The sequence below is a fragment of the Pyxicephalus adspersus genome, chromosome Z (assembly GCF_032062135.1).
Source record: "Pyxicephalus adspersus chromosome Z, UCB_Pads_2.0, whole genome shotgun sequence".
NCBI classification, from domain to species: Eukaryota; Metazoa; Chordata; class Amphibia; order Anura; family Pyxicephalidae; genus Pyxicephalus; species Pyxicephalus adspersus.
The window spans coordinates 12,713,380-12,738,062 of NC_092871.1; the positions used below are offsets into that span (position 1 = coordinate 12,713,380).

Genomic DNA, 24,683 nt, shown 5'->3' on the forward strand with positions numbered 1-24,683 from the left:
GCCTCCTGATGACACACTAGCTCAGAATAGCAGAGCAGTGTAAGAGCTGGTGTGCTGTCAGGTGGCAGAGCTGCTGGGAATGGCAGAGAAGTGTAAGCCTTACATACATTGCTCTACTATTCTCAGCAGCTCCTGTGTAAGCTTTAGAGCAGTGTAAGGAGGGCTGCAGGTGCTATCGCTGCCTGTGCTCCAGCCTGCTGTCATTTGTGGCCCACGAGCCCGAGACTGGCACCAATCCATGGCACAGGTTGGGGACCACTGCTCTAAGCCTTCTACACATTATTTAAAACTAAAGAAAAACTGCTGAATGCAGATGGGCTGTGAAGGGACCCTGTCATGTGGAAGACCATTGCTGGCCTTCCTATACAAATTCTTATCAGTCATCAACGTGTTAGGTATGTGATTTAAACACAAGCATGCTGAAAATGTCAGAATTTACTTTTTTCAAATTGTGTACTTGTTTCAAGTTAAAAAAAAAAAAAAAGGCAATGCATCAACAGGAAGATCAGGGAAGCAGGCTATTTCAGAAGCGATTACAGTTTTTCCTAGGCTAGGAGTGTGATATCTAGCTTGCTGTAGCACTCCAGGAACACCTGTTCTGTAGCTTTACGGGGGAGAAGTTTACTGTGTATGTTATAATTACCTTCATTGCATCTTTTGTTAGATTTGATTGAGTTGTCATGGTTCTTACAACTAATTATCAACTCCAAGCAAGCTTTTAGTCCCTGAGCTCTGCAGCAAAGGGATCAGTCTTCCAATCCCTATTTACTTCCACAACCCAACTACTTCAATTAAAACACACAGCCCAGAAAGCCCCTGGGCGATATTATCTTTCAGGAGTGTTAAGCGTACCAAACATTATTACATTTACCTCCTTATTGCAGTACAAGTTGTATAGAGACAAAAGCTGTCTATACCTTAGGGAAATCTAGGGGCTTTCTGTTAGTTTGCAATTGCAGTAAACAATTGCAAGACAACTGAATAGCAATCTGCCACCCATAACTACAACAGCTTCCTGATTTCAAGTCATCAAATTAAACTGCTGTGGAAATATCTAACAATGTAAATTTATCAGTATTTTGAGACAGTTGTGAGCTGAAGTTTTAGTGGCAAAACAAAAAACACACCAAACATTGTTGCATTGAAAATAAAAGTTATTTTATACAAAAACTGTACAAATGATATAAACAGAGAGGTGAGATGCAGCATGTATAGGGTTCCACGGGATGTTCTCAATCTCGTCTTCCTGAAAGAAAAAAAATCAAAAGGTAAAGGTCTTGTTCCCCTGTATAGTGCAGCAAGCTAAGGCATGTTAGTTATTTTTATGTAGAAAATCAACAATCACGTCTACAAAATGATTTTATATTTCCCATTAAAACATAGATGTAGTATTTTTTTCAGCAGTCTGAAGTATCATTAGGAAAGATAAAAGAACCCCTGGTCTATGGTTTACTGCTAACGTATTTGCAGTTCTGACGTAGAGATTGTGTTTAGCACGATGACTCCGTGGTTCGCACACTGGCCTTTGCAGCGCTAGGTCCCAGGTTTGAAACTCAGCCAGGACTTTATCTGCATTGAGTTTGCGTGGGTTTACACAGGATTCCTTCCACATTCCAAAAACATGCAGTTAGGTTAACTGGCTTTCCTTTAAAATTGACCTTAGACTGTAATAATGTAATATGACTATGGTAGGGACATTGTGAGCTCCTTTCAGGGACAGCTAGTGACATGACTATGTACAGCGCTACATAATATGGTGGCTCTATATAAATACTGTGTAATAATAGGCCAAACCTGAGTTCCGTACCTGATAGCTCTTCAGCCCAGCTCATCTTTGCTTTTCCCGATCTGTTTTGGCATCTTCTTGCTGGCCGTATCCTCCAGCTCTCTAGACTTGTAGTAATGTGGAGCCACTTCTAGGAGCCATTGACTGTCAATCTCTATGATCTGTTGGTATAAAAATAATAATTGTGTTGAGTTATTGCTGTCCAACACAAGTTTATGTCACCTTCTAGCTCCAGCCTACTTATTGGATAGTAAATTCACAATTATCTGTCCAGAGCGCGGACATGATTCTGGAAGCAGCATCGAGTGAATTTTACCTAGGCAGATTACAAATCCTTTGGAATTTATACCACGACAATAATATTAAAATAAAATACACATTACATCACTCCAGCTTTGCCAATAACAGGACAAGGATAAACAATAGCTTTCCCAGACATATAAAGACATATATAAAGCAATTAAAGCCCTGTAAACCTCTGCCATGCAAATTCCTTAGTGTACAACATAAATACATTGTCAGTACTAACCTGTCTCATGTACTCCTTGGTGGTGAAGACAAGTTCATGGTAGATAACCCAACGTGGCTGTTCCTCGTGCAGGCTGCTGTTTGGATGTATGAATACGGATTGCTGCTGCTTCACAGTCTTGTACCCGCTGCGAGTCAGCCTGGCCGTGTGGTAGAAATAGCCGGCTGTGATAGCCTGGAGAAAAACAGGGGGTATGGTGAGGATTTAATGCATCTCTGGCATAGCAAAGCATTATATGCTTGAACAGTCACGAATATTTCCTATGGATTGCTTTAAAGTGTTTCTATAGACAACATAGAACCTCTCTTTTCTACCTGGTGAGGGAGAAGGCAATGAAGTCTTCAAATGTACATAGATTAGTTTGCATTAAGTGAGGGGTAGGTATCTCCTAGAGGGTGTTACCCTCTCACAAAGAGATGGAAATCAAACTTTTTTTTTGTCATCTTTGGAAGAAAAAATGAAGGGTAATATTTTATGGAACATGGCCTGGTTATGTGACCGCTGTCTACAGCTAAGTACAGATGCCCAATAATTGTTGGTGGAAATGATGATAATCTTAATAATAATAATATTATTAATTCCAAAGACAATAGAAGGAAGGCACCGCATCATCTGGAAATAGCAATGGTCACTGATGGAGGTCATTTTGGCAAACGGCAAGATACTGAAGGCTGCTTAAATAGGAAATCCCCGATGGGAACATCAGCACAGCTGTGACCGGAGCACAGGTCGTGTTTAATAAAGGATGCAGACGTTGCTGGAGGATGCCGCCACAGGTTACAGAGAAGTTAGGATGTGTGAAGGGAGGGGGAGCAAAAAGTGCAAGGAATGAAGTTTATAAAATAAACGTTCGGTCTGAAGCAGGTTGGATAGAGGCTAGCTGGCTTTACCTTACGGATAGGTAGATTGTCTCCTTCACATGATGTCAGCTCAATTTCTATCCTTCCCATTAATCCCTCGAGCTGTTCTCTGACATCCCGAGCACGACGGAGGGAGCGAGCCTGGATGAAGTTCTCATAGCACCACTGCAGAGAATGGCCGGTCTCCACCCACTGAATAAAATATGAGAAATCAGGAATGGACAGGAGAAATGGAGAGTCCAAGACAACAACACTTAATAGACAAGAGCACAGGAAATGTAATAAGAGAGAGAAAAAAAAAAGCCAGACTTGTGGTAAATGGACACAATGGTCCTGATTTATTAAAGCTCTCCAAGGCTAGAAAGAATACATTTTCATCAGTGAAGCTAGGTGATCTAGTAAACCTGAAACAGATTTCCTAAAATCATTGCTAGCAAATGTTTTGAATCCTAAACCAGATCCATTCCAGTTTTGCTGGATCACCTAGCTTCACTGATGAAAGTGTATCCTCTCCAGCCTTGGAGAGCTTTAATAAACAGGCCCAATACTTCTTGTGGTCACCACAGGGTTCCAAAACTAACAAAATCCAACTTAGTATTCTGGCAGCAGCTGTCTCCATATATCTTTTCGGATCACTAACACATTGTTCTGATCTAGATTAAACCAGCAGGTAGACACAGATGTAGATCACCGGAAGGTTAGAATTACAGGGAGGGATAGAAGTATTTGATCCCCTGCTGATTTTGTTTTCCCTCTGACAAAGAAATGACCAGTCTATAATTGTAATGGTAGGTTTTTTGTATCTGTGAGAAACAGAATAACAAAAGAACCCCAAAAACCCAGTGCTCAAAAAGCAGAGCTTGATGTGCATTGTAAAAAGTGAAATAAGTATTTGATCCCTTCGCAAAAGATAACTTAGTACTTGGTGGCAAACCCCTTGTTGGCAATCATGGAATTCAGCCGTTTCTTGTAGTTGGCCCCAGGTTTGCACACATCTCAGGAGGGTCAGTAAGGTTTCGAGGCTGATGTTTGGCAACTCGAACCTTCAGCTTCCTCCACAGATTTTCTATGGGATTAAGGTCTGGAGACTGGCTAGGCCACTCCAGGACCTTCATGTGCTTCTTCTTGTGCCACTCCTTTGTTGCCTTGGCCGTGTGTTTTAGGTCATTGTCATGCTGGAATACCCATCCACAACCCATTTTCAATGCCCAGGCTGAGGGAAGGAGGTGCTCACCCAAGATTTGACGGTACATGGCCCCATCTATTGTCCCTTCGATGCGGTGAAGGTGTTCTATCCTTTTAGCCGGAAAACCCACCCAAAGCATAATGTGACCACCTCCATGTTTGACGGTGGGGAGGGTGTTTTTGGGGGCATAGGCAGCATTCTTCCTCCTCTTGAGTCCTCCTCTTCCTCCAATTGAGTTGATGCCAAAGAGCTCAATTTTGGTCTCATACCACCACAACACTTTCACCCATTTCTCTCCCATCATTCAGATGTTCATTGGCAAACTGCAGACATGTGCTGTCTTAAGTAGGGGGACCTTGTGGGCTCTGCAAGATTTTAGGCCTTCATGGCGCAATGTGTTACCAATTGTTTTCTTGGTGACTATGGTCCCAGCTGCCCTGAGATCATTGACAAGTCCCCCCTGTGTAGTTCTGGGTAGCTTCGGTGCCGTTCTCATGATCATTGCAACTCCACGAGGGGAGATCTTGCATGGAGCCCCAGACCGAGGGAGATTGACAGTTATTTTGTCTTTCTTCCATTGGCGAATTATTGTACCAACTGTTGTCACCTTTTCACCAAGCTGCTTGGATTACAATGCACATCAAGCTGTGACTTTTGAGCACTGGGTTTTTGAGGGTTCTTTTGTTGTTATTCTGTTTCTCGCAGCTTCAATAAACCTACCCTTAGAATTACAGACTGGTCATTTCTTTGTCATGAGGGCAAACGTACAAAATCAGCAAGTGATCAAATACTTCTTTCCCTCACAGTATGTAATTTTGTCTTCGTTGCTGATGTGAAGCCACAAATGCAGAACATGCATGCTGTAAATGTGTTTCAGAATTTCTCATCTCTATACTTGTTCCAGGTCAATGACACAGAATGCACTGAAGCTTAAGCCGAGGCATCAACATAAAATCCAGACAGTTTACCTTTAAATGGAAAAAAGGGTGTTCCTATTTGTGTCTGCTTTTGGGTAACGCATGTCCTTTTGGTGTCAGTGCATATACTACGGTATATTGCAGTGTTCTCAACCAGGGTTTCCCCAGAGTTTGCTAGGGGTTCCTTGAGTAATGAGAAGTTTGTGCCTTTCAGGTCAGTATAACTGACACCAATGAACTTTTTGGCAACCTGTAAGAGTGACATTCTTCCCAATGGCCAGCATTGTAAGAGGAATTGATTCTACGGACCAAGCTAATATACTGTGAGCTGTGGATATAATTATAATAAGGGTTCCCTGAAGTTTTGAAAGTTATTTCATTGGTTCCCCTATGTTGAGTAAGGCTGTTCTATTCTAACAGAGATCCAAAGACACTTGCCTGATTATACACATTGAGAAGCACCAGGTGATCTCCTCCAGGAACAGTGAAATTGGCACGTGCTGTATCTGCATGAACCACTTTGTCTTTTGGCCTATAGAAAATCGCATTGTTCACAGACAACATGGCGGCAATGGAGAGAATCTGCTCTGAGCACCCATACCTTGATAACGAGAAAAAATAAACATCTGTGATCAGTTGCAAAATTACAGCAAAAAAGGTTTTAGAATAAACTGACAATAGAAAAAAAATTCTTAAAACAAAAATGGGGACTGATCTGATTATTAAAGTGATGTACATTAGTGGTAAATGTCAGGTTAAAAATGTCACCACTACTTCTGCATTGTCTGCAATTACTTTTGCACAGTCCTGGGATGGTTTAAAGGAAGCCAGGTGCTGCAGATAACTACATATGACTCACTTCTCAGAAGCTAGAATCATCTTTGACAGCATGGGATCCACCGGGAGCTCGGCCATTCTTCTTCCCAGCTGCAAGGAGGAAATAGAAGGCAAGACATAAGCAGAACTTCATGAAATGGCAGTTACTATATAAGGGTGGCAGAAAGATTTAAAAAAAAACAAAAAAACAATGAAATGTTATGACTCAAGAACATCTGCAAAAGCCTTGTTGAAAGCTGCAGTAAGGACCTAGAAATCTCAGACACATGGCCAAACAGAAAACTCATATGGGAGAGTACATACAAATGGGGGAAAATTACAATTTATGCACAAAAATGCTTGGTGCAGCTTTGCCGGGATGTTTTGTTGGCTCAGACATAGTATGAAGTCAATGGGAGTGTCTGCTAAATGCCTACAAAAAGCACTGACTCTGTGTTCAATGGGTGTTCTGACAGCATTTTATTAGACTTTGGGAGAAGCAGAAAAAAAAACAGAAAATAACCCAACCCTTCCCACGATACCATGAGAGCCAGCATTTGGCATCTGGAAACTCTATAAAACGTTTAACCAATGCTAGAACCAAACCCTGCTATAGATTAGTGTTCTCCCCAGGCCCTTTTAACTGGGCGCACCACCCGGCACTTCTTGGCAACCACCCCGCTGTTTTTGAGTGGTTACTGATGAGTTGGGTCACAATACAGGGGCTGCCACCCAACTACGGCTTCTTCCCACCCAGCTTTAAAATGAAATTCTGGGTTGAGCACTGGATTATATATAACATGGCTCCTATTGCAGTCAGCCAATCACACAAGCATGAAGTTAGACATCTGGGGCCATTACACCAATTACAAACGTCATCTACTTATAATTGCAAGAATGTGAATTTGAGAGAGATGCTGGGTGCCATTAGCCTAGATGTGATGTTAGCAGTCCCAGCAGACACAGAACTGCCACTCCATGCTCTTCAGTGTTCCATACACTCCTCCCCCAGCTGATACATAAATTGTTATATAGGAAGGTAAGGGCTGGGGTGGAGGAGCTAGACCAGCACATAGAGTATTTATACACTTCCAGAACAAGAACTTGACATGCAAGGAGGGAGGGGTCTGTGGTTGAGAACTGACTCTTCATGGAATGGAAGACTTTACAGGTATACAATTAAAATACTTTTTCTGAGGTTTTACCTGCAATTTTTGTTAAGTTAGTGACCGGGTCTCTTTAAATTTCATAATGGTTTGTGGACCAAATTATATATGCTACATTCATTTTTTTAACAAATGAGGAGGAATGTAACTGTTACCAAAAATATTCTCAGCCTGAATATAAAGGGTTGAAAATAATAAAGTCTAAAGTTAGCCACATGCATTGCATTTTTTAGTTAATTACAGCCACTTTCTATCCCCTAGGAATTGCAAATATGGCCCAAAAATCGATGGAAACTAAGCAATCAGCCACCCACCAGTATACCCGACCATATAAATAAATAAATAAATATATATATATATATATATATATATATTTTTTTTTTTTTTAAACCCATAAACTCGTATTTGTATTCTAACCTTAGTCAGCTCCCCCAAATGGTTGAGGGCTCCCAAGGCATACAGTTGTTCCAGGGCCAGAACCAGAGTCTCATGAGGAGGGGGGTCCATGAAGTCAAAGTGGATGAGATCATTGATACCTGGAGAAGATACAGAAATATATTAATATATATGTATATTACAGCTGCACACAGGGTGAGAGAGCCGAGGTGTAAATCTGGGAGCACATTATTCAATCTGTCCAATCTTCCTAAAGATCCTCACAAGTAATTCAGTGTGAAACTTTGTCTTTGTACAGAAACTTCCAGTATTAAAGACCAGTCACTGCTGCTTTTCTTCCTTGTGCAGGGTGTCTGGTCTTTTAAATACCCCATGAGCAGCCTGTAGTGAGGGTGATCTCTGAACAGCCCATGTACAGAAGAGTGATGAGATCACTGCCACTTTTATATGTAATATCTGGATTTAAAAAAAAAGTGTTTGGTGCTCAGTTTTTACATGCTCTGTGGCTACAGAGTATATTATGTGAATTAATGTTTTGCGCCCAGATTTCTGCTTTGATTACCATTCAAACATCCACCACCACTTTTCACCTAGCGACAGCTATATTCCTTTTTCACATATTACTGCAATGTTACCAATCCTGATCCCAGCTCACCTAAACTCTTCAACAGCAATACCACATTGCCAAGGTTAGTCCTCTGGATTTCTGGCACCGTTGTCTCTTCCATCTCATTCTTATATGCCCAGGCTGTATACAAACGGAAACATTTCCCTGCAGCCACACGACCAGCTCTTCCTGCTCTCTGATTGGCAGAGGCCTGAAAAAAAGTCCATTGAGTTTAGGCTGAAGAGAATTTATATACAAATAATACTAAAGGAGTCATTACAAATGCTGTGTATGTTGCAGTGTGCCAGTAGCATTACTACAGGCCAATTTTTCTAGGAAAAGCAGGAACAGGGAAAACATATAACACTGCCAGGGGTGTCTAAGATGCTCAGGTTTTACAGGAAGTCCTTGAGTTATGATGGAGATGCGTTATGATGGCTCCATCTTAACATGAATATTTTGTAAGTTGGAAACTGGGCTAGTCTACCCACGAGTCTCATAGAATATTAATCTCAAGGCAAGAGATGTGTACATGCTGGCATCATTCCCAACATATATCGTGTACAGTGTTACATTTTGCCTTCCGTGTGAAACTCCATATCAGTATCATCATCGTAAGTTCGAAATATTGTAACTCGGAGAGCACCTGTATTCATTTGGTCTGGGTTGGTTTTAAAAAAAGATCTTGCCTAAAATGTTAGCTGGAGTTAGACTGCTATACACTGCAAGCAGCTTCCAGGTTCCATAATGGACAGATGATGAATGAGAACCACCACCCATCAAAACTTTCATTGATTCTGATTTGTTTCAATAAAAATGGCAGCGGTAGCCATCAACCACCCTCTGACTAACCAGGAACCATGCGTGCTAACTTAGCCAAAGACTTTTATTTGTTTTTCCAATTAAGTTATATATGTCCTTCTGAAGCTAGGCATAAATACATTTAATTTTACACTTTACTTTGATCAATTTTCAATGTAATTAGTTTATTATAAAATGTTGAATGATAAGCAAATTGGTTCTATTAGCACACACCGCAATAGATGCAGTCAATTTTGAGTATTGATTCTTTGATCACTAGATTTTCATTTAATTTCTCCTCCAAGTCCTGAAGATAAACTTAAGTGTTCATGTTATTACTGTCATTACACAGTATTTATATAGCGCCAACATATTAAGGAGCGCCAACATATTAAGTCCATAGTCATGTCACTAATCGTTCTTCAAAGGAGCTCACAAGCTAATGTCCCTACCATAGTCAAACGTCTTTAATGCAGCCTAAGGTAAATTTTTTAGGGGGAAGCTAATAACCCTATCTGCAAGTTTGTGGGAGGAAAATGGAGTACCCGGAGGAAGCCCATGCAAGCACAGCGAGAACCTGCAAACTCCTTGCAGATAGTGTCCTGGCTGAGATTTGAACCTGGGACCCAGCGCTGCAAAGGCCAGAGTGCTAACCTCTGAAGCACCATGCTGACCAATATTCAAACATCAATTATTTAAAAGGACTCCAAAAAGCTGTCAGTTTTTTTATGATCTATGAAAATCATCTGACCTGACCATTTTCCAATATTGATACCCTGTCTACAGAGTAGAAACACTGCTTTGAATTTATTTAAACAGTTGCAGCCTATTAGAGAAAGTGAAAAATAAAACAGATTTACAGGTAAGATTACCAGGTACCAGTTGGTACACAGAAAAAGAAACCTTTTTTACGAATTTATAATATTACTTTAAATATTGCCTATGGCAATCAGACTACCTGACCCCTTACGGCACACTGTGGTTCCCTTTATTGACCCCTCAGATTACAACAGGGTACAGAAGACACATTTGAGCTGGTAAAATAAATCACTGTACAGAGTAAGCGATAAAAAATCGGATACACACAGAAATGCCAGATGCTTATAATTCACCAGTAACCTTAGTTCCACCATAAGCCAAAAATCACCAGTGTGGGCAGCATTATGGTATGAGTTCTCTCCTTTACAGGGAGCCATTTTTTTTTTTTTTTACATAATGTAACTTTAAATGTTTAATTAGATACATGGCTTAACCAAAGCAATCAGATACGACTGATTAGAAATGTGTCACCTTAGAGCAGGGGGTCACAATGAGAGACTCCATTCCTGACCGAGCATTGTAACTTTTTTGCTTGCAGAATCCTGGATCGATGACATAAATGATCCCATCAATAGTCAGAGAGGTCTCAGCAATGTTGGTAGCTACAACGACCTTGGGGGGGGGGATAAGAAAACAAGAGATATTCACACTCATTGATATTTTAGAATTCTCCTAAAAGAGATTAATTCTCCTATTGTGTTCCTTGTTTCCAACAGACCCTACCTTTCTGGCTCCAGGCGGGGTGGGTTCGAAGATCTTAGCCTGCATGTCAGATGGTAACTTGGCGTAGATCGGTAAAACCTGCATCTCTGCAATCTTGGAGCCAAGTCGGCGACACCGTTCCTGTAACATCTCAACACACGCCTCGATCTCTTCCTGTCATAAACAGAGCAATAAAATGCATGAACAAATTCTGTGATTCTCATTACAGTGAATATTTGGTGATAAAGGTCAGAAAACAAGAAAATTTTGGTGGTCCGCGGCTCTAGCTAGTGTGCCCCCCAGTGGGGTCTTTCTCCTGACGCCGCTGATCATGTATGGACACAACCTGCCAACTCTCCCAACGCAGGCTCAGACTTGCTTGCTAAACATCCTGGGGGGACTATTGTTGCATCCATGCCCTGCGCTACTGTTCTCCCAGGATGTTTAGCAAGCAGGTCTGAGCCTGCAATGGAGGAGTGGGCAGGTTCTGGTATCATGATGTCACTCTGGGGGAAGTTTCTTCCCCTTTGAGTGACACACGGCTCTCCGGATTCTGTGGATTTAGTGGTCCACGAGGTCCGAAAGGTTGGCGACCATTGATACAGATGATGTTTTGCCCCCTAGTGGTGACTGGAACTGGTATCCCTAGACTGGCAAAGTCAGAAAATTAGGCAAAAAAAAAAAAGAAAACAACGGAAGAATGAGGAACCTACTACAGCGGTTGACTATTACCCCGCATTAATTAGATTGGCATTTGGAAGGCCTTTAAGATTGTCGGCTGCCTGGTATCTGATCCCTGAAAGCTGACAAACTGTCCGTGTAAACCAGACAATACTTCATACTGAATTACTGATGGTCACAATGCTAATTTATTATAAAATTAGACACAGGTTTTCTTCTGAGCTTCCTGTGGTTAGCATGTCTCACTTTGCAGCAGCAAGATACCCGATCCGTAGCTAAAAGCCTGATTTCAGTATCACCTCACAAGTTCAGGATTTGCTATGTGAACTCAGGATACAGCGATGACTCACAGCATCATTACTGAACTCCTGTAATCCTAAACCTTCCATCTATGGCTTACAGATCTTTATTGGATCTGGGTGAAAGTGTTCACGTAGGCCAGCCTAAATAACCGCCGTTACACAAACAATACGATTTGATTTATTTTATTCTGGCATACTTTACCATAATTCTCCAAGCTTTACCAAACACAGGAAATTATTCATTTGTCAAGACAAAATGAGACAAACATGCAGTACATCCTTGCCACGTTCCTGTATTATCCCTTAGAAAACATTGCACAATGTTTAGGATTCTACCTAAAATCCAGTCAGCTTTAAAAAGCCAATGGGCTTTCACAGTGTTCCTGATGTACTGAAATCCTAAATAGTGTTTTCAGACCTGTCTAATTTCTCCATGCTGGATTATAGAACTCCTCTTGTTCTCATCGCTTATATAAAATGAAAGGAGGTGTTGTAATATTCAGCTACAGAGAACTGGTAAGGGATCATAAAGCATAACTTGGGAGTTCTGAGCAGAAGAGACAGCATTCTCAGCTCACTTCAGGAAGTTTGATTTTTGGTATGTGGTAAGGTGTTTCAATGTGGCATTGCTAAACAGACAGAACATACGGAAATCTGCATGGAAACGTGTACTGCATGAATTTGGGGGTTTAGACATTCTCTTATGACCCCAACTGTCGTAACAATAGCACATTTTGACTGGCATTGGATTAATCTACCAGTGTCGTTTTGGGCTGTAGGAATTCAGTGGAGCACCTATAGAAAATCCACACAAACATTGGTAGAACAAACTCCACACAGACTGATACATGGGGCCTGATTTTTTTTTTCAAGGCTGGAGAGGATACACTTTCATCAGTGAAGCTGGGTGATTCCAGCAAACCTGGAATGTATCTGGATTGAAAAACAATTGCTAACAAATACCAAATGACTTAAGAAATCTAGTCCAGGTTTGACTAGCCAGCATAACAGAAAAAAGTGTATCCTCTCCAGCCTTGGATATCATGGAGTGGTTATTTTACTAGGTTATCTTTCCCAACTTCTCCACAAAATCTGTCTTTTCTTTAATTTTCTTGATCTCATTAAAACAATCAGGTAATATATGGACTGTTTATATCCCATGCTGAATTCATTCAATACAATTTTATTAAAAAAACAATCAAGTAAAATAAGCATATAAAAGAAATTATATCAATGCAGTCCTCTACCACAGGACAAAAAGATAAAGGATAAAGGTAGCCTGCTGAACAGGTTGTTTCTAAAATAAATATGGTCCAGAACATAAAGCAGAACTCCACTTACCCAACCCCTTTCTTGCATGTAAAGCCTCTTTGGCCATCGTGACTGGCCTGAGAACTCCGGTGTATAGGATCTATTTAATCCAAGATGAAGGAATGCTCTGCCCAGCGTACATTTGGAAAACATTTTAAATGACAACTTTCATGCTGAGCTTGTGGCTTTTGCGTTCTTATTCTCCGATCAGGTAAAGGTACACATTAGGAAATTCATATTGGCCAGGACCAGGACTCTTTTATAAAAGGATAGACAGAACATCTTCTGCAATAAAAATGTCAGCACAGTTTCATTTTATAGCTATAGCTGAGTTTTAGAAGAATCATTACTTAACATAAACACCATGGCTGTTGACATTGTGCAAACCAGCTGGGTTTAAAATTGTAAGACATTGACCCAAAAGTAGAAGGCTAATATGAATGTCTTAAGTTCCTGACCCATGTACCTGGTAATTGAATTAGAAAATTTTGAAACCACAAACTCAGAGGAAAGTGGTCTGAAGGAGGACAGTAATAGAAGTCACTATATTTACCTTGGCTAAGGTTACTTTCAAAGCTCCATTTCATAACGAAAGGGATGATTACCTCCTTTACACCTCCAAGGCTCCAAGACAACATAACAGTTATAAGAAATGAAATATATTTGTGCCTACCTGGCCTGTCAAGAACACCAATATGTCTCCAAGTGGCTGTGTAACGTGAATCTGCAGGACGGATACCACACACGCCTCTAAGTAATCAGCTTCTGGGGCCTGCACAAAAGAGTTACTTGTAAAAATCAGCACACCTAGCAGGGTCATGCCACTTCTAATATTTGACAAAACCTAAAAAGTAATGTCATACACAGTGTTCTCTCCAGCCCGTTTTTGGGTGGTTACTGAAAAGCTGGGTCAAAATACAGGGGCTGACACCCACCTACAGCTCCTTCCCACCCAGCTTTCAGGGGAGAATACTGCATACACTAAGGGTCCCTGGTACAACAGAATACATGAAAGATGTAACCTGGCATAGAGGAATGTCTGTCACATTGTCTTCCTTATAGTACTTTTTAATTATCTCAACATTTAGGGTTTTCTTATAACTAAAACTTCCCAAAATGATACCATTGGGTCTGAACAAGAAATATTAATCAATATCTAAAGCGAAAGCTTATGTAATTCAGAATATAGCGTGGAAAGTTTATTACCTGGCTTACCATGGGATTATATCTAGCTATTTGCTCCCCCAGCAGGACTCTACCTGGCTCATCCCTTTGTTTATTGGATTTCAGTTATTTTTGTTTTGGAGGCACAGCATCATTTGTGGATGTTGTCTAGAACATGCTGCATGCAACAGTAGCTTGCTAATGAATGCCTATTGTTCCAGTAATCCCATCAAGTAATTCTGTTTTTTTGCACAATCATTCCAACCTATTGCTTGGATGATGGCTGAAAGTTCTTGAAAAAAGTCCAGAGAATGGATATTTTCATAAAGCAATGTACATCCCCCTTATTGACTGCTGTCACATTTTGATTTGTGACTGGAACAAAGGATAAAAGTTTAAAATATGGACACTTGTTCCAGTGGCAACTAATTACGAGGAAATTTCCCCTACAAGATTAAATATTCTTTTTGCTACCTGATGAGCCATGCCTTCATATGAGCTACCTACCTTGGTGTAGTAGATATCCACAGGGTATCGACGTCCAGGGATTCGGAAAACAGGCGCATCGTCAAAGAAGGAAGAAAAACGTTCAGTGTTCAGAGTGGCGCTGGAAACTAGGACCTTGAGATCCGCTCGGAACCGGGCAATGTCCTTAATAAGGCCAAATAACACATCTGTGTGTAGAGTTCGTTCATGGGCCTCATCTATAATTATTACGCTGGAAAACAATGCAATGTAAAAGTTTACATAAAAGTAAAAGATGATCAGGAAAAAAATATACGACTACCATTCCTACATTATAGTTTGCAAATGCTAATTGTCTGGATGTCATGCTAAATGTGGTCTTGCCTCAACATACTGTTCAATAATAAGGACTCTTCACTTTTCAGAGATGGATATTCTTAGTCTTAGCAGACCTAATGTGATATTTCATCACAATCCCTTTTGACCATAGAAGAGGGGACAGCAGACACCTTATTACTAGAGGTCAGCATGTCATACCTATAACTTGCCAAGTCTGGTTCCGTAAGGAATTCACGCAGCAGCATCCCATCAGTCATATACTTCAATACAGTGCGCTCAGACGTGCAATCCTCAAATCTAATACTGTACCCAACCTGCATTTGGGGAAGAAAGAGAACAAAAAGATTAAAGAAAAAATTGGTCATGATTTGTGGTCCTAACAAATGTCAAGTGAGGAATAAAACCTATAGGTTGCATCAAAATCTGAAGGACTGTTATCAGCCCTACCCAATTTCACTACCCAGAGTACAGAACCTACAACTAAAAGAAAGGGAAAATCCAAATCAGGAGACAGCTTAAGGTGACAATGTTGATCCTCCATAGAAACAATACAGAGAGTTATTGTTGATACTCTTAAGACAGGAATTATGATACTACCACAAAGACTAGATTAAAAGGAGAGAGAAAAATCCCAAAGAAAAAAAACACCACGTTTAAAAACTGGTAAGCTAAAATACATTACATTTTTGTTCTTGGATTTATGTTAGAACAAAAATGTATTTATAGCATCCCTACAAGACATTATTTAAATAATGAACAATAAAAATCTATCCAGAAAATATAAAACTAAAAGACACAAAAAAATTATGACTGATAAGCTTCATCACCTCATTTCCCAGTTTAACGGACATCTCCTGTGACACTCGAGCTGCTACACTCATTGCTGCCACTCTTCGAGGCTGCGTGCATCCAATCTTCATCCCATTATTAGTGTAACCCTACACAGAATGCAGAACAAAAACAAGAAGCAATTAATATTGTGAGATTATTGTATACCTTTAAGTGTGCGTTGCCACCAATAGCCACTGTATGCAGATCGAGTATTTCTCTCAAGAGACATTGTTCATTTCAGGGCAAAAAAACTACATCTGTGAAATGCCCCCAACTACTGATGCTCACCTTTCTAAAGATCTCTGACCACTTCAGCTGGCACCATAATACTCAGAGCAGGGACACACATAACATAAAAGAGCTGGTGGCATAAGACCATCCATCATGAGTCATTGGCCATGGACCAAGAAATTATCCCCTAAACCTGAGCACTGTCACAGAAAGATGGTTATACAGTGTTCTCCCCAGCCCCTTTAACCAGGCACACCACTGGCACTTTTCGCCAACCACCCCGGATGTTTTTCGGTGACTGATAAGTTGGGTAACAATTCAGGGGCTTCCACCCGCCTGCAATTTCCTCCCACCCAGCTTAAAAAAAATTCTGGGTTGAGCACTGATCTAGGCTCCCCATGAAGAGATGTGGAAACACTATAGAGGTAAGTTTTAATAGGAGAATGGGGGCATTTTCACAATTGTCACAACATCTTTTACAGTGAACCTGACCTGGCCTAAAGAACTGGCCTAAATCAACTGTTAAAAAGTTACACATATTAGCCTTCAAATAAATCCTTGTGGAACCCTAGGCCTATGCTGCACATGGGATCTAGATATCTGCCCAAATGAACATACATTCCCATTCTCAGCCCACCCTTTCATTCAACTGCCAAACGCTAAACAAAAAAAAGAAAAAATGAAGCGAGGGGCATTCCTTGCAAGAATGTTTCTGTTCACTTCTTATTCAGGTGGCATTTTTCATTTCCCTCATCAGTTTTTGTAATGCTGACAATGATTGTCAGAATGAGTTAGGAAGTTTAATTCCCCTAGCGGTAATCCCGACAGTGACTCGGAGTGGATTTTACCTGCAAAAAGTAATCCCGAGTCCCACACTCTGGGATGCTAAAAATCATTAAAAAAACCACTTACCTTGCTCTGTTGTCTTCCCCCGGCGTCCTGCTGGTCCCCGCAGGTCCGGGGGGGCATGTCTTCTCTCTTTGATGATCAGCCGCAAACTGCAGATACTTTCTCCGGGTGCATAAATCAGTACGGGCGGGAGGAGCGGCGGGAAATTCAAATAATTTTGTATTGGAGTCAATACAAAATAGCCGTATTGAGTCCAATACAAAGAAATCTTTATATAACATTTATAATTATATTATATATAAATTATACATGCTACTGTACAGTTATATTACGTTTCACTATTTTTTAAAAAAGATTTGTGTTTTTTTTTTTTAATTAAAGTTTAATAATAAATATTGGACTTATTTTGGTGAGTTATGCCTACGAATTATAGCCTACAATGTAAAATAAATTTCCATGCAAAAAAAATGTAACACTTTTTGCATGGAAATACAGACAGAATTAGAACGCTAGGGGGTTAAAGAAACAGGAAGTAAATACCTAGTGGTATTAGAAACCGCAATAAAATGTTCCTATTCTATTCAAAGCCTTAAAAAAAAAAAGATCAAAGAAGATCAAAACTGAACCTACAAGACAGATAAAAAAAAAATATATATATATGTGACTTATCTGTAAGCCGTTTTTCATTGGTCACAGGCCTCTCGCAACATTATGTTCAACACAGAACAAGCAGTTGTGTTTTAAGGGAGGATACTGACAGCTTGCCCAAAATTCAGTATGTCACAGAGAAGTGGACAGCACCAGTTTTCCATCATTACTGGTATTATAGAAAATTACATGAATTTTTCATCTTCCCTGGAGTATGACTAAATGGTAAATTACAGAGTTTGGCCTGGCATCAGAACACTGAGGCAATAAGTCACTGGGTCTGATTTATTAAAGCTCCCCAAGACTTTCATCAGCGAACCCGGTTAAAAAACCAAACCTGGAATGGATTTCTTAAATGTCACTTGCTATTTGTTACCAAATGTTTTCAATCCTGAACAAGATCCATTCCAGGTTTGCTGGATCACCCAGGTCCACTGATGAAAGTGTATCCTCTTCAGCTTTGGAGGGCCATTGTCTTAAGTACAGCCTGCTGTTGGGATCCAGGCAGGTTCCAAAGGTAATTGATCTGAAAAGTAACAAAGCACATACCACAGCTACGTGCAGCACTACTGCTAGCATAGAAATATACCAAGTGTAGTCAGGTACACTTGAAAGCCTTTACACAGCAGGCATTTGATTATTTAGTAAAGACGTGACACATTTCTCAGTACAAAAACAGACTGCATTAAGGAAGAAAAGAATTCTTAGTAATAATAATAATAATAATAATAATAATAATAAATGGTATTTATATAGCGCCAACCAGCGCGTATTATGCAGCGCTGTATGGATTGAAACAGAACAGAACTGGAAACAAGAGCAGCTCACCTCTTCATGCAGATACTGTGGGATTTGGGTTGTTTTGCCAGATCCAGTCTCCCCTTCAATAATAAGGATTTGATGTTCAGCGATGGCTTTGAGGAGATCTTCTCGGTATGGGAAGACGGGAAGGCTGCGGCGCACCTCTTGGATAGACAATATTTTTTTTTCTAGCTCCGAGAGTGCTTTTTCATTTTCATCTTCATCTTCCTGAAATATTGGGAAGAAAAAAAAACTTCTTAATTTAAAGCGTTCTTGTTACATTTTAAATTTGCAACCTGAGGCTTAAGAATTTATAAATCCGAGAGTTTGTGTCAGCCATAGTCAATGTATTTCAATGGCATTGTAAAGTAATAAATATGCAAAATTCTAAAGGACCTATCGTTTTATTTCGGATACATGAGCACTTACTACACATTATGCCTCCATTATCTTTCTTTTGAGACATTACAAGCTTTTCTACTGCCACATGACCTTTTTTTTTTTACATACAGATGCTAGATTTTAAATGTTCTGCAATCTGTGAGAGAACAAATTGTCAACATCAGCATTTTAACACCCTCAGCACACAACTACTGCAAATTTGGAGTGTCCTGGGAGTCATGCCAGACAGACACCAGATAACGAGAAAAGATCAGCAGATATTATATTTTATTTTATGGCCTGGATCATTGTATATCCTTATCGGGAAGATTTCCTTTCAATTCCTGACAGAGCAGTCAGGATCACCCAATCTTTCCAAAACAAGAAAAAAATGAGTGGAACTGCAAATGCAAATTGTTTATTTTCAACTGAAGTTCATCTCTAACCAGTGCTGTGAATCTATGTCCTTTAGCGCAGCAGTCGCAAACGGATGGTCCGTGGCTCTGGCTGGTGCACCCCAGAGCAGGGTCAGGAGAAGGACTCCGCTGGGGGGATACACTGGCCAGAGCTGCGGACCATGTCTCCCATACGGATCGCAGGCTCAGGGAAGTAGGCGGGTTGTGTCTCTGAACAAAGGCTCAGACCTGCGATGGGAGAGTGGGCAGGTTCTGGCATCATGACATCACTCAGGGGGGAAGTTTCCTCCTATTTGAGTGACACCCGGCTCCCCGCGCTTGCACGGTTTGGAGCTGGTAAATTTAGTGGTCCGCCACTCCGAAAAGGTTGCCAACTGCCACGTTAGAGGGCAAAGAAGGGACAAGCTTGCAATAGTGGAACCTCTCACCTTTTCCACAGTCCCTTTCATCTGTGTTGCACTGACAAACTGGATCAGTTCATCTTCTTCCAACACGTAGTCATACTGCTTTTGTCCCCGTGCCCGGGCATCCTTCGCACCAAATGTCAAAGCTGCTGCCCCAATATGCTCCTCCTCCCAGCGCCTCTGTTCTTCTCGAGGGGCAAAACGTTCTTCTGTAACTGGCTCCTCATAGCGGTCTGGAATTTTCTGTACAGTAAAAATAAACACATTTAATTCCCAATAATATTTGAAAACATAATAAAATACATAAGGAACATACATATAGAGTAATTTTGGGGGCACTAGAAGTGAACTTTTCTAAAACTTGTTCTTTGTAAATTCCATTACATTTCCTTCATTACAAGCCATAATCAGATTTCTCAGGAAGCTTGAATCGAATTCTATACAGAAGTCCAATTTTTACATGATGGCAAAGAGTCTGCACAGTGTGTTCAATTTTTACAAGCAGGCATGTTCCTGAATCAACAGGCTACTGACAAAAGGGGTCTGGGGTGGAAAAGCTACTGAGCAGATACTCCACACTCTCTAAGAATCTCACGGCTTATTTAACAATTGAGACAGCTATTGAAGGTTGAGCAGCTGATCTGCATCAAACTGGCATTGCGCTTCAGTTTATGCCATCAGTTTGGGATGCTTTGAAGTTAATTCCTAGTTGATTAACATGAACACTTGACCTGCAGCTGACTTGCTTTAGGATTTTGCATTTTAATATCTTTGTATAGAAATGCAAACCTCATCTGACACTAACAAAAGCCTATTGGTGCAGCTTGTGATTAAAGAATGCATTTAGTCCCTGTATACAGCTTAATGATTAATGCATTCTTATTAACATGCATCAAGGATGTGCGCAGCTCTCACATTGTGGTGGACCATTACACTTGTGCTTAATTGCCATAAATGCCACTCATTGAAGGCTCTTTATATCCGTGCATAAAATGCATTAACACGTGGTTTTAGCGCAATTTAACACGACAACCAGCCCCTCCACTAGTAACTTTTAAGGGGCAGGGACTATCTATTTTCAATTAGTACCTCTACGATGTCTCCAAAAGTATCTGTATCTAATATGCTTCTTCCAGTTGTTGAAGGCGACAAAGCAAAAGCCCTATCAAACTCTGTGAAAGATGCGCTTCATAATTGTCTATGCTGCTTACTTTCCCAGTTCCATTTCAATTCCATGACATACCTTATTCCTTGACTCTTCTGGCATAAAGTAACGGTCATGTTTTTCCATGCGCTCCTTCTCTCCAGCTTTCTTGTACTCTTTCGCCAGATCCCTCACTTTGCGTTTATATTCCAACTCTTGTCTCTCCACCTCTGTCAGCTCAGGCTCAGCAAACAAATATTCATCATCTGCAATCTCTGCCTCCAGGTCCTCCAGTTTGTCCCTTTCTCTCTTCACCAAATAGTCCCGCCGAGACTTCTTCCTCAGCTCAGGTACCTGCAAAGACACAAACATACATAATACAACACTTTCAAAAAGCTGTAAATACTGATAGAGAGAAGCACTCAGAAATGCACCCTTGAATCTTATGCACAAAACTTCAAAATGCCCATGAAAAACACTAGGGCCAGTACAGGCTTTGGTTTGGAATGAAGACAGCTACATGTAAAAATCAACATCTGATCACAAGCTAACTGGCTTTGACAGCAGATAATATGAGCATTATTATTATGATTCATCTGTTTACAGATTTTCAAAATCAACCCAACAATACATAAAAGGTAAAAAAAAAAAATTACCATTTTTTTACGATCTTCCTCTGTCACCTTTAGTCTCTTCTGTGCTTCTTCATATGCCTGAAATACAATTGTACAAAGCATTAAAATAGTAGCTCTAGAAATACTTTGAAAAATGAGGACCCTATAGTAACAAATGTAGCTATCTGCAGGGGTTATTACCCCCCCCCCTTCCTCCACAGCTGTGCCTTAATCCTATGACTATCTTTATATCACCTTACCTTCTTGTCTGACCTCTCCACAATATTCCTGGTTTTCTCTTTATCTCTCTTCTTTACTCTTTCAGCAAAAGCATCTCTTTCCTCCAGATCCTTTATTCGTTCCATCTCTTCTCTGTCTTCTTCATCATCGGAGATTACCTTAGGAGGTGACGCTTTTTCTTTCCTAAATGTCAGAGATAATGAAAAAGAAATATGATGAGCAGCCTCTATATTTCAGCCCATGAGCTGACCAATATGATCAGATATGCATTGCAGAAGCACTTCTTAGGACAAGCATTGGCTTTATTGTCTGTATTTATAAAAACACTGGCCTCATACGTGCAGTTAAAAAAATGCAGATTAGTCCAAGTATACATTATCTATGGCATATGAATAAAGTATATGCTGAAAGCAAAATTAATATTATACAACTGGCAGGACATTGTTACAAAGGACAAAAGGGCACTCCGAGTCTGGAGGAAAAGAAGTTTAAGTCCCGGACAAGGAAGGGATTCCTCACTGTAAGGTCTGTGAAAATGTGGAATCGGCAAGTTTAAAGAATGCTTTAAGAAAAAGCTGTATGATTTCTAGAAGCACAGAATATAACTGGGTATTAAGGCTTTATAGATAACAGAGACTGCTGATCCAGGGAACATCCGATTGCGTCACAGAATCAGGAAGGAGTTTTTTCCCGTCGAAACAAATTGTACCAGGTGTTTTTTTTTGCCTTCCTCTAAATCAACTATGTCTATAGGGTTAAATTTGTGGGATATGTTTATTTCCTTTGTGGTTGAACTTTTTGGACTTTTTTCAACCTGACTTACTATGTAACTATAAACTGATTCATTACTATTGCGCAGATGATTCTGAATATTACATAACTGTTACACTAGTCGGAGACCTGCTGTACTTACTGTGCACGGTCACCATCGCTGTCAGATGACTCTTCTTTCTTTCTTTTCCTAAGATGTTTCTTCTTTCTCTTCTTATCTCTGCTCTCATCGTTTGCCTCTTCCTCATCGCTATCCTCCAGAAGAGCGTAGGATTTGTTTTTCTGTTGCATGGCCAGGGCTTCTCGTTCTGCGGCTCGAGCTGGGCGTTCAACTGCAGCTTTACGGGGTACCTGTGCAGTAGAGACAGTAAAAAAAGACATTAATTAGGAAGATGTAAAAAGGATTGCCTGTATGTGGATTCCAACACTGTGCAATCTAATTAGCATTTAAGTAATCAGCGTATTGAAAGGTAGCCCAGTTACATCAGTGAGACCAATAGACAACTTTGCTAGGAATGGGGTCATATAAGCAGTAAGAGTGTTGCTGTAGAAAATTCACAGCAGTCCATGTTTCATCAGTGCACTAAACTCCTACTAGATAGATAGAAGATACTAGATAGATAAAAGATATTAAAGTAATTTCCATTTATATATGCCACCATCTTGCCTATAAAAGATAAGGTGATATTTGTCTTTAGAAGAGGACACCATTCCCAACCCCATATATGCACTTTACCTGCTCTCAGTATGGAGGAGAATGTAATCTGGTCTCCTGTGACTGTGCCAAGTAACTGATCACTAGGCCTGAGCAATGTCACTTGTGTGGAAGCACAGAGAAGACGAGTATATAGAAGTCAGGGGGTGTTTTTTTTTTTTAAGTGCAACATGGGCAGCACCACCCATTAAGTCTTTATCGCCATGGCATTTAAGACTTAATGGGAGCGCAAAGCCTCCCGGGATACCTATCACGCATCCTGGGTGCTCCTTTTACGCATGCCATAATCTCAGAGCAGGCACAGAAGCAGCCCTTTCAACAATAGAAAAAAATTGCCTATATCAAGCATGCACAGTGAGATCGGCAATTCTTTCCCAATCTTTGTCACCTGATCTATGCGCGTGTGCGCACTGCGAGATCGGGTGATGCAGGGAGAAGAAGATGACGGCGCCAGATGCTCTCTGTGCGGCGGACCGAAGAAGCACACTGGGATGACGTGGGACCCAAACGAAGAAAACCTCCCAATAGATATACAGAATTAAAGGTGTGTTTTTTTTCTTTCTGGTTTAATACAGGAAGATGGGAGGGCACAGAATCGACTGGACTAGGATTGGAGAGATCAATTGCCTTCCAACAGTACAGGCAAGTGTCATTTTTTTTCCTAATTTCTGCTTCATACTCATGAACATGGGAATGTTTCAGTGAATGTCAAATTCACTGCTTTATAAATAGGCCCTATCAAATGCTGGATCGATCCTAATGGAAGAATGGATATTTGACTAAATTAGTTTTGTCATGTTTCGATTCCATTATAACCCAGTCTTTCTATAATCTATCATTTATTTCAGTGTCACAAGCAACTATATTCTGCTGGTCAATCAAACACGTGGATGGTAGATTGCTTCATTTCTGGACATTATTTGTGATCGCCAGTGGAGACCAATAAATCAAATTCTTGCTCCAATTTAGACGATGGTAAACTTTTTTCGATATCTGATGTGAGTCCCAGTGCCTGAAAAGTAGTTGCAAATGGCTGAATGTGGCCGTATTTAGCGTGAACCCTCATAGTGTGAAAGTGCAGGACCCCTTATCCAAAAAAATTTGTGTCAGAATAACAAAACTAGGGGCTGTGTTCTTGGTATAATTATTATTTCTGATTGTTTGTTCACTTCACAAAAACCACTGGCAGCTCTCACCTTTAACCAGAGATCCTCGGCAAAGCGGCGCACTTTATCTGTGACATCGATGGCTCCGGTTTCTGTCAGACGGCTGATAAAATCTACAGAGTTTGAACTCCGCCGAGCAGTGCCAACGAGGAACTGGGCCACATGGCGATCGCTCATACCTAGAACTTCATGGAGCTGATCTCTCACCCAGGACTCCAGGCCGTCCATATTTAGGTGCTCAGTTGATGACAGGTTGCAGGGAGTCGTGGAAGCCCAAGCAGAGGAGCTGAGCTATAGGAAGAGGAGATGGGTGGCTGTGAGGAAACAGAAAAGAAGAGTTGGATGCAAATCAAAAATATTTATCTTACCCCTATGCCTTCGTCATAACTAAAATGACCCAACTTTGCCCTGACAAATAACCTTGGATTATTTAATAATCATAAATATGGATTGAAAGTGTACCTAAACTCACAATTTTCACTTTAAAAAAAAAAAGGATAGACAACCCTTTTATGTTAAGTAAAAATTCTGTTTGTTTTTTTTTGTAAATGCAACACCCTGTATATAAAAAAAAAACAAAAAAAAAAAAACATGCACAGTGAAATCAGCAAAGTTTTTTTCCAAA

At 40.4% G+C, this 24,683-nt stretch overlaps 1 protein-coding gene across 1 annotated transcript in view; it reads right to left on the minus strand.

The window, feature by feature from the left end:
* Positions 1-1,133: 1,133 nt before the first annotated feature.
* DHX16 (DEAH-box helicase 16) overlaps positions 1,134-24,683 on the minus strand; it is a 24,424-nt gene continuing 874 nt past the window's right edge. The window contains exons 2-22 of the mRNA XM_072429958.1: positions 24,089-24,372; positions 22,320-22,528; positions 21,427-21,589; positions 21,209-21,265; positions 20,652-20,906; positions 19,433-19,651; positions 18,235-18,435; positions 15,675-15,785; positions 15,046-15,161; positions 14,551-14,761; positions 13,553-13,651; positions 10,607-10,759; positions 10,355-10,495; positions 8,312-8,474; positions 7,678-7,796; positions 6,138-6,205; positions 5,717-5,879; positions 3,206-3,367; positions 2,316-2,489; positions 1,808-1,947; positions 1,134-1,246 (exon numbers count right to left, since the gene is read on the minus strand). Coding sequence (XP_072286059.1) covers positions 1,819-1,947; positions 2,316-2,489; positions 3,206-3,367; positions 5,717-5,879; positions 6,138-6,205; positions 7,678-7,796; positions 8,312-8,474; positions 10,355-10,495; positions 10,607-10,759; positions 13,553-13,651; positions 14,551-14,761; positions 15,046-15,161; positions 15,675-15,785; positions 18,235-18,435; positions 19,433-19,651; positions 20,652-20,906; positions 21,209-21,265; positions 21,427-21,589; positions 22,320-22,528; positions 24,089-24,286 — 3,111 coding nt within the window. The 5' untranslated portion in view covers positions 24,287-24,372 and the 3' untranslated portion in view covers positions 1,134-1,246; positions 1,808-1,818. The remainder of the gene's footprint in view (positions 1,247-1,807; positions 1,948-2,315; positions 2,490-3,205; positions 3,368-5,716; positions 5,880-6,137; positions 6,206-7,677; positions 7,797-8,311; positions 8,475-10,354; positions 10,496-10,606; positions 10,760-13,552; positions 13,652-14,550; positions 14,762-15,045; positions 15,162-15,674; positions 15,786-18,234; positions 18,436-19,432; positions 19,652-20,651; positions 20,907-21,208; positions 21,266-21,426; positions 21,590-22,319; positions 22,529-24,088; positions 24,373-24,683) is intronic.